The sequence below is a fragment of the Meleagris gallopavo genome, chromosome 19 (assembly GCF_000146605.3).
Source record: "Meleagris gallopavo isolate NT-WF06-2002-E0010 breed Aviagen turkey brand Nicholas breeding stock chromosome 19, Turkey_5.1, whole genome shotgun sequence".
NCBI lineage: Eukaryota > Metazoa > Chordata > Aves > Galliformes > Phasianidae > Meleagris > Meleagris gallopavo.
The window spans coordinates 6656977-6667131 of NC_015029.2; the positions used below are offsets into that span (position 1 = coordinate 6656977).

A 10155-nucleotide genomic window follows, 5' to 3' on the forward strand; every position below is an offset into this window, starting at 1 on the left:
GAACGGCGGCTCCGCCCGGAGAGGGGCGCGGAGCGGGGATGTGCGCGGTACCTGCGTGCCTGCAGCCCCCGCACCGCGCGAGGACGCCAACCACGGGGCTGCACTTCTGCTCCCAGGCTGTGCGCGTGGATGCCCGTCCGCCTGCGTGCGGATCTGCTCCCCTGGTTCCGCACCTGCCTCGGGAGTGGGCGCACAAACAGCGGCCCCCGTGGATGCGCATCAGCCCGCCGGGGGTGCAGAACCGCTCCCGAGGTCTGCGTCAGCTCCCGTGGGTGTGCAGCAACCCCCCGTGGATGTAGACTTGACCCCAGGTTTGTGCATTCGGGCTACAGCTCCACGGTTGCACGTTTGTTTCCTGGGTGCGACGGCAAGTGCGGGCATCTGTTCCCACTGCACCCTCATCCCCGTGCCCTGAGCATCCCACGACTCTTCAGGTTCAGCCCTGGGAGGTTTGAGCTGCAGGTGCCGCAGAGAAAAGCTGCTCTCAGGCCTCGCCGTGGAGCGAGCGGCGGTTTGCAGGGTTTTGGCAGCACGGTGCTGCTGTGCAAAGCTATAAATAGAAGAGCTGAGGGCAGAGAAACGGGTCATTGCTGGGAGAGATCCCCCGTGCGCCGCTGCCAAGCTGTGCCCTGCACAACGCCTCCAACGATGCAAGCGCAGCACTGCACTGTGCAGACAGTATCCAGCCCCCAGCTCTGCTCAGCCCAGCGCCCGAAATGGGGGCATAGAGGAACCCTAGGAAAAAGCTGCTGGAAGTCTCCATGCACAGCTCCATGGAGCATCAGCTGGTGAGACAGCGGAGGCTGAGAGGAGTGGGGTTGCCCTGGAAACAGTGAGGCTTCAGTGCTCATAGTTTATATTGATGAGGCTGATGACATGTGCTATCGCTGAGTGATGTCAGAAGTGAGAGATATGCCACTCTCCATGGGCAAGTGAACGTGGAGGTGGGATGGAGCCAAGTGATGCTCCTGGCTTGGGGACACTGAGCTGGCCATCATGCTGCTGGGAACCACGGCACGCAGCTCTCAGGAGCAGCCTCACCAGGGTCATGGCAGGAGCTGGTGGGACAGCACAACCCATTGCATCTCATGGCTCTGTGGCTTCACACCAGCAGAACCAGAGGCTCTGGATGAGCAGCACAGCCGTGAAAGGAAAAGGCGCTGCGAGGGCTCTCTCTCTGGCACTAGATGCTGCTACAGAGCAGTCCTTCTAATTATAGCAACACTGCCAGTGCTGAACGGTGGGCAAAATACATATTTCAGAAGGTCTGTAACGATGTAATTTGCTACAGGCAAAACTGACTAGGAAAAAAAAGTCATTTGGACTCATCTGATTTGCTGTAAATTAGCTGAAGGCTCAGAGTGGGGGGCAAGGCAGGCAGTGGCTGCTGGTTAAAGCTGCCTTTCTACCCGCGTGGCTTTACAGCAGTTCGATTTGAGACAGTGACATTTGGTGGATCTCTGTTTATTCTAAATATAGCCCAAGAAAAGTCAAGTCAGTGCAGCAGCACTCTTACCCACAGGGAAGGAGGGAGCTGGGGGTGGGCAGGCACTGAGGACTCACTGCCCTGATGAGTTTTGCTAGCGGCTGTGGGGATTTAGTGGGAGTGAAGTGCAACCCACTGCTGCAGAGCCCTCTGGTTTCTGCTGTCCCCCAGTGCCTATCACTGTCACACGGAGAGCAGCTGTTGCTCTCTGCGTGGTTCTCCCCAGGGATCCCTCACTGGGTGGAGAGCTGAAGCAGAGCAGGGGAAGTGTGAGTGAGTAAAAGGGACCCCCAGTGCCCACAACTGCTCTTTGGGATCAGAACAAATCCTCGTTGGGGAGGAAACTCGCTTTGCATCTATGGGAGGATAAAGGAAAACCCAAAAAGCAAAAAAGGTGCTAAGGTGGCTCCGTGCAAATGATTCTTGTCCTTCTTCCACCTAAGATCATTTTCAGTGCTGGAAGTTTCTGTTTCTTGCTCCCCAAAGCAGGTTTTCCTTTGGGATGGTTGCACCCTCAGCAGGAACAAGGAGAGAAGGCTGTCAGATGTGTTCTTAAATTAGATGGACAATGAATGATGGGTCTGTTCCAGTCAAGCAGAAGGAGACAGACAGAACAAGGGACCCTTGGGAAAGCAACAAGCTATGATGTGATGCTTGGTTAAGGACAAGCAGCGCTTGAGTCAGAAATACCTTGAAAGCACGATCAGACCCCCAGACAATGTAAACGTGGCTGATAATTTATTTGCATGGGCTGATTCACTTTCTATGCAGTACAGCAAGCATGTTTCCAAGCCTAAATTCCCTTGATATAAGGTCATGAGACACAGTATTGTCCCCTTGTTGCAGCCCCCATACACAGCATACCATACTGTGTGCCCCAGTTTCCCTGTGAGCACTGGTGAAAAATTAAGACCAGAAAGTGAGCCCTGTGGAACTCCCTGCAGTCCCTGGGTCTCAGGCTGCACAACACAAAGGCGAGAAGCAAAGTCTGGTGCTGGGGGAAGAGGATTAATCAGCAGGAGGTGATGGCAGAAGTCCGGGCTTTCATTAATTACAGACATGCTGATTGAGAAAGCATCTCCAATGCCGCAATGGGGAGTGCAGCATCCTCCTGCAGCCACACTCTCCTGCTCCCCAAAGACATGGGTGCTCTCTGGGCACTGCTTCCAATCACAACCCAGGTGAACAGAACTGTGACGTGAATCTGAATAATCTAGCATGGCAGAAGAAAGTCCAACGGCCAAAAAGAGAGCCTGACTTGGAGCAGAATTAAGGCACAGGAGGAGCTGACCATGGCTTTGTGGCTTCTGTATCACTTGATGTTTGTGTCGGGCCTGAATTCTCTTCTAAGAGATGTAGCACAGCTCAGCTCTGTATTATGACATTGATACTGACAGCAGGAGATAAAATTATCTGGCTAGCCCTGTGCAGAAGATCGAACCAGACAGCTCCTTCTGGCTTGCAAAGGGCTTCATATGCCCATATGTAGCCAGTGACATAATGAGACCCTAGAGTCAGAGGTGTGGGCTTTGGACACAATTGTTTTAGAACTAGAAGATGGTCAGTAACAATCCTGGTTATGGCACGTCCTTGGAAATACTGGGATAAAGATATTCCTAGCAAGTGAGGCTGGCACAGACCCGCAGTGCCCACTGGCAGCACTCCTCAGGAGCTCACAGGGAATGTAGCAGGGAGGAAACACACAGACCTCCACCATGTAACCACAGCTTAACCACAGCTGACGAACCATTTTGCAGCTGCTGCTGGCGAGGCACAGCTGTTCCCCTGTGTTTGGACACCCTCCCCACCCTGTTTGTCCCAGGAACTCGCAGGCTTGGAAGGCTGCAGTGTGGGTCAGCTTCTCATCACGTTCATGCAAAGAAAGGGTTAACCCCAGCCTACCATACAGATACTCTATGGAGTGAAGCCACCCTGTCTGTATGAAATGCTCCAGCTCTCCCTGTCAGCTCCAACAGCTTCTGGCCCATTTGTTTTACAGAGCTCAGAAAATTTGGAGAGGACTGAAGCAGAGAGTAAGCATGTGGACCTCTCACACCATGGAAAAGATTATATGAGCCCCAGAGACGCGTGAGCTGGCAAGAAGGTGAAAAGCACATCTGTGATTGGAACAAACCCACAACGCTCCCTGGGTCTGAACTGTGCCAGTTCAGTCTGAACTTGGGTGCCCGAAACAAAGTGGAAGGTAAGTGCTATGTGAAATGGCACTGCTGGTCTGTTAGGAATTCCTGCATCTCACTGCTGAGAAAGGTCCGTGACTGCTGCACACTAATCAGGGATAACTCACACTGAGGGCAAGCTGATCCTTACCAAGTGTTTGAACTACAGTATGTGAAAATTAATAATAATTTTCTAAAAAGCAGGGTGATTGAAGTATTTTTTAAGTGGAAAGGTCTTTATCTGCATTTTCCTTTTTCCATAGGGATGCCAAAGCCTGTTTTGATCCTGCCTAAGTTTCTGCAAAGCTTCAGGAAAACACGCAAACAACAGATTTGCAGCCTTGCTATGAGGACAGCCTTCTACTTGACAGCACACCCTTTGTATACCTTCTGGTCTACTTCAACTCTCAGAGCTACACTTGTATTTACAATGATTAGGAACGTAGAAACCTTTCATTTCTCGCTTCCACTTTAGCTGCTGCTTCTAAAATGCTTTAAGGCTCTCACTCTCCAGAGAAACTACCCACAGTGGGACACCTTCTCTGGGAGCTAACATTCAGCAGGTTGGAGGACATCTCTCTGCGAGGATCAAGAGGTCAATTTCTTACCTCCTGGTAGCTCTTATCTACTGTTGAAAAGCGTATGAGGAAAATTTCAGGGGGCTTTGGCTTCCTATCATCCCATATATATTCTGGAGAGAGCACCTTGGAGGGTTTATGGGAGAGAAAGTGCCTGTTGAGATGGCTTTCTTCCTGCCAGGCTGCCATGATCCCATTGGCTTTGTCTGCCAGGATAGTCAAGTGGCAAGTCTTGGTGAACTCATAGACCTTCTTGACCAGCCCTCCAAACACAGCTCCTCCATAGTAGAAGTCCCCTTCTCCCTCAGGGATGTAGGCTGCTGAAGAGCTCCTCCTCTCATATGGGAACTGGCTTCGAGGGACATTGAAATAACCAGGGTGCATGGCTGCTACAATGTCACTGAGGGTCTCAGCCCCCCAGGCATTGTGGAACACCATGTCAATATCCAGACAGAAGAGGTAGTCCACCTCCCGATGGCTCCTCTCTGCTATGTGTAGGTTTATGGCCTCCATCCTGCGCATGGAGATCTCTTGCCAGCTGGAGTATTTCTTGATGTGCACAACATCAAATCTTCGACCAGGTTGCAGCTGGACATCGGGGATCATCTCAGGGTTGTCAGTGAAGATGTAGTAGTTCACTCGATAGCCTTTCATGAAGTGCATCTCTGCTGACTCCAGGAAGCGGCCCACAAACCTCGTGTATCTGTGCAGACAAACATGGGGCTGCATGGAGGATCATGAGGGTACTTCAGTGAACGAAGACAAGAGTGTTACTAGGTACTGCTGCAGGGATGCATATGTTATATATACAGTGAAGAGGGGTGGAGAAAAAGAAACAAGTCCATTGTTCCCACTTTGACCAACCAACCACCTCTCTACATCTCTAATTTCTGCAAATATCTTGAGTGCCGAGGTTATTTTACAGGCTTGTATGATTATGAACACAGCACATAGGTCAGGTTGGATGGGTTCAGGGTTCAAGGCTAGTTTGGATGGGGCCCTGGGCAGCCTGTTCTAGTATTAAATATAGAGATTTGAGGCCCTGCCTGTGGCAGGGGGGTTGGAGCTTCATGATCCTTGAGGTCCTTCCAACACAAACCATTCTATGGAGTCATTCTACATAGACATAAAAACTTGCTGCAGATTGGAACAGAGACTTCAGCTCTGCTGAGGACAAGAAGAGCCCAAAGTACCTTTCCACAAGCAGCCAAGAACTGGGTCCCCCCAGATGGTTCACTTACTTTCCAATGGCAAAGGCTGTCACCCCTATGGTGAGATTCAGTGGCATGTAGACACTGTCCAGGATCTCAGGGCTGAAGGTGCCTTCCCAAATGATGGGGGCCAACCATGGTGTGACTGTTAGCACATCCTGACGCCTGAAAAAAGGGGAATGTTAACAAAACACGACCTTTGGTTTCAAGCCAATGGGGAAGATACACTGGAGAGACTTCTTATGGGTAGTGTTGTGTTCAGATCTCTTTCCCCATGCTCTTAATGCCATACAGCATGGAATTTCTGTTCCTGGGTTGAAATTCAGCACTGTCTACTATGGAATTAGTTAAAAGTGACGACACACCAAAATCTCATTTAAGCCTACAGGACTTATCTGCTGAGGGGAGTTTAATGACCTCAGGATTCACAGAATGGGAAGCTATGCACATTTGTTATCACTCTGGTGCACATGGCTACAAGTGGATTAAAATGCAAGTACTAATATATAAATCATTATAGAACTATACTCCATGGCTGTGGAATTATTAAAACACAGCTTATGGCATGACAGTTGTTTTTCCCCACTATTTATATATAGCTTTAACATATTCAGAAAGAATTTAAGATTCTTTATATGAACTGGCATTCAAACATGTAATAGCTACAAAAAATCCTTGATCTTCTGAGTGGGGGAAGTGGAAGTGTTGAATGTACACACAGCAGAGCCTGACTGTACCCAGTGACTGTTATGCAATACTATTTCCATTCCTTCCTTCATTTCAGGGCTTCTTACCCACCTCTTTGACTTTTTAAGCAGAATGTTATTTACAATATCAGCCTTCCCCTCGCCTGTTCACATTCCCCTGGGCCACAATCTGTGCCACTCTGCTAACGAAGTTGGTGATGGCCACATGGTGAAGGGTCACATTTTGAGGCCAGAGCAGTCTCCCACCTGTCATGCTCCCGAGGCAATGGCAGCTAAAGAGAGACCAAACTCTCTCCTCTAGTAACACACACGATTACAAGATGAAGGTGTGCACCCACTTAGTGCACCCAGACACCCCCTATTAGGAAGCACTCAGAGCTACGCTGCTCTCTCCTCACTTACTCCAACACACATTGCCTGATTGTGCACATTTATTTATTCCAGTTTGGAGGCATGAAACATTCAGCCACAGCACAGCTCATCACAACAGCCAGGTAAAGCCTCCCTACGGGGTGTGCTTATTAACAACAGCTAACGAAGCAGAGCTGCTGGAGATAAGAGTCAGGCCATGGGAGCTGGCCCGAAGGAGAACTGACAAACATGAGCTGACAGGAGCACTGCCTAAGCCACGTCTTGCTGCTGCTGCCCAAAACCCTCCCTGTCTGTTCAAGCTCACTGCTCTGACTGCTTCCCAACCAGACTTGTCTGCAGGAGTGCCTGTAATTTGTTCCAGGGTAAGATCCAGCAGGTTGGCTGAAAGTGTTGCTGAAGGTCATACAAGGCACCTGCTTGGTTTTGTCCTGAAATGGATTCAGAGCTCACTCACAGCTGGTTAAAGCTACAGTGAAGTTCCAGAAGTTAGAGTAGTTAGAGAACAGTCAGATTTGTTTCTCGTCTCAGTGTCCCTGGCAGCAATACATAGATAGGCTGACTGTGCTAATGTATTAGTTAGGAAAATACACTTGGTATAGAAGGAAACACGCAGTGACTGAGCTCAATCTTAGAGCATCATGGGCAGCTGCAGGCATACCCACACAGCTGGGCTCCTCGTGGGACAAGTGAGGAGGACTTCAGAACCGTTAAGGTTGGGGAAAACCTCTAAGATCGCCCAATCTAACCACCCACAGACCACCAGCACTGCCACTAAGCTATGTCCCCAAGTAGCACACCTCTCCATCCTTCAAACACCTCTGGGGACAGAAATGCACCATTCCCCTGGGCAGCCTGTGCCAGTGCCTGTTGTCAGAGCAGTCAGTCTCTTCCCAATAGCAGATCTTTGAGAGCCACAAAGCACCCAAACCAAAGCCAGCAGCTCTGTAACATGCAGGATCAAGAAACAAACAGCAAATGAAGAAGCTTACTTTGGAGCCAGCACTCTTGGTTGCTGATAAAATAATCTGTAAAAAGGAAGAAATATCCAATGAATAATACACAAAAATACACAACGGGAAATAAAAAACTATTACTTACTGTGGGAAAAGCTGGACTGGCTTCTCTTCCAAATACTGGAGTTCCTTGGAGCTGCATAATGGGAAAATGAAGGGTCTGTGATGCTTTTATTTTAACAGGACACAGGTTTAACTTTAGGACCTGCTGGTGTACAGACAGTTCTCTCAGTTTTCACTCTAGTTGCTGTGCACACTGATATAAACAATTGGGCATTGCCTGTGCACATCTTAAAGGGCTGCCAGGCAAATCACAGCTGAGCACAGAAGAGAACAGGGATGGGGAGAGGATGGCAGCCCTTTGAGTTTATGAATTTATCAGTGCAGTGGTCAAAAACCAGAAAAGCACACAGTTGTTGGGGCTGCCAGTTCTGGTCATGTACATGTTCATTCCCTACACGTTTGTTCCTGTTTCCCAGGTGTCTGAGCTACTCGAAATATATCACATTCAAAACAGCAGGCAGAGAAATTAGTAACCTATGAGACAATATTTTTTAACGACTGTTTGAACTCCTTGTGTGACCCTTCATCTCACACCTCTGACATACAGAGCTCCATCCAGCAACCTGGGATACACACATCCCAAAGTACAGCAAGATCATGTGTGTACAGGTGTGTGTGTGTGATCACACCCTGATAACAAACCCAACTCTGTGATGATACAACAAATGAGATCAAGACCTTTGTTCACGCTGAACAAACACAGGGTTGGTCTGGAGGGGAAGCAGATTGAACAGGAAGGGCTGTACCACCATCGTTTTATTTGAAAAACACTAATCATAGATTCATTATTGCATAAAATAAAAGATAAGAGAGCACTTGTTAACAACCAGGTGTACTGTCAGCAAAATCCAGGTCTTGTAGCAGTGATCTATGATACTTGTTACATACAAAATGGGAGACTTACAAGATTTCAGGGCAAGGAAGGTAATATGGGAGGTAGTGCACTTTCCAATTCCCAACCGCAACCCTGTAGGCAATAGCAAAGAAACATTTTAAGACAGCAGCACTGAAAAATATATTCCTGGTGCTTCCCAAGATGTTCTCAGAATCTGGCATAGGTTGTGATAAGTAATTAACTGCTCAACTTCTTTACTCACTAGTGTAGCATACGCTGCATTCAGCCTTTAACAGCATACAGCGCTGCTAAGGTATAAATGGGAAGCTCAGGTTAAAAGGAGTCCAGAAGCACTAAGCTTGAAACATCAGGATTCAACATTGTTTACATCAGGTGATCTACAAAACTGAGCTCTACATGTTTTCAAAACTGATGCACTAATAGACACGAGCAGGGCAACATTCAAAACTGCCACAATGCAGTGTGCCACAATGACGATTTCTGAAGCAGAGATGCTGGGTAAGCCACACGTAAATCACAGAACTGAGTTTGCACAGCTTTCTTTCTCCCTTCAGCTTTGATCACAGCAGAGCAAGGAGGGACCATCAGGTTGCTGAGCGATTGGCACAGCCAGGGCTGGATGGGGAAGAGCCGCCCCGTTAGGGTGTGGGTGGGAGGGGGAATTGGTGGTTTTAACTGATTTTTCCCTTAAGAGGAACTTCCTGAAACACGCTACTTGTGACAGCTTGCTCTCACACTTCCGGCTGCAGCCAGGGAACTCATGCTTAAACATTAACCAACTTGCCAGCAAATGCTTACCAGATCAACGTGGTTACAGCAGACAGGCAGACTAAAGATCCCAATGCCTTCCTGGAAATCATTAGAGGAATTTCTGATGCGAGCTGAGAGCAGCAAGCTTGGTGCCAGGAGCTGTGGGAATGGCTCTGCTGCCAACAGGGATGACAGCATTCTGGAGCAGAGCAGTGCGTAACATCCGTGTGAGGCGGAGCATTTTCTTCCCTAATGGGCAGCAGAAGGGAGCAGCACTTTGAACAACATAGCGACCAACAGCCCTGAGGGCTGTGCTGGGAGTGACGTGGGCACAAGTGTGGTCATGGTGTCACACTCATGGTTTGTGCACTATGGGCATGGATGCACCTTCAAGAGACGGGCGCGGGTGACATTGGATGGGCTACAGCTGGCTGGGAGGGGCAAGGAGGTAACAGGCAGCAAGCTGACTGGGCTTATCACCAGGGCATTAAAGTGGATTGGGTACGGGAATTGAGATCCATGACAACAACCAGTAATATGTCAGCAATTCCACAGCGTGCAGTACAGAATTACCCTGTATTCAACAAAAACTTCCTTTTAGCCTTCATAAAGTGATGATCACTATTGTTCTTAGAGGGTTGGACTTGATGATCTCCAGATGTCCTTTCTAACTGCTGTGATTTAATTCTTCTTAGAATGGAATGGGCTGATGTCATGATGTCATGGTTTTTCATCAGTATTCCAAATCACGTCGAGGTTGTTCAGTGGTAAAGTTATTGCCTGCTACGCACGAGCCCTGGATTTGCATCCCAGGCAATGTGCCAGAATTGTCACAGTTTGGCCTGGTTTCCATGACAACAGGGCAAAGGGACCCACAGAAAACTTAGTTTACCAAATATAGTAGCTATATACCAAGTATAGTAGCTATTATAGCTAATATAT

The 10155-nt window shown here is 48.6% G+C and overlaps 1 protein-coding gene across 3 annotated transcripts; it reads right to left on the bottom strand.

Annotated features, from left to right (window-relative positions):
• Window positions 1-2207: 2207 nt before the first annotated feature.
• GBGT1 (globoside alpha-1,3-N-acetylgalactosaminyltransferase 1 (FORS blood group)) lies at window positions 2208-10146 on the bottom strand. Of its 3 annotated transcripts, XM_031556219.1 has the most exons (6): window positions 9262-10146; window positions 8512-8574; window positions 7630-7680; window positions 7521-7556; window positions 5483-5617; window positions 2208-4944 (listed from the first exon to the last, which is right to left on the bottom strand). In XM_031556219.1, the coding sequence occupies exons 1-6, from the start codon at window positions 9321-9323 to the stop codon at window positions 4260-4262; spliced, it is 1032 nt and encodes a 343-aa protein (XP_031412079.1). In that variant the 5' UTR covers window positions 9324-10146; the 3' UTR covers window positions 2208-4259. The 3 variants fall into 3 exon arrangements, with proteins under 3 accessions (XP_031412079.1, XP_031412081.1, XP_031412080.1); XM_031556221.1 differs by lacking the exon at window positions 7630-7680; XM_031556220.1 differs by lacking the exon at window positions 7521-7556.
• Window positions 10147-10155: the final 9 nt, after the last annotated feature.

Excerpts from the sequence above, each read along its gene's own strand:
- GBGT1 (XM_031556219.1), bottom strand. The coding sequence starts at position 9,323 with ATGATTTCCAGGAAGGCATTGGGATCTTTAGTCTGCCTGTCTGCTGTA. Across the intron at positions 8,575-9,261 it reads GCTGTAACCACGTTGATCTG|GGTTGCGGTTGGGAATTGGA; the intron begins GTAAGCATTTGC and ends TATTGCCTACAG. Across the intron at positions 7,681-8,511 it reads CTTCCTTGCCCTGAAATCTT|CTCCAAGGAACTCCAGTATT; the intron begins GTAAGTCTCCCA and ends CCCATTATGCAG.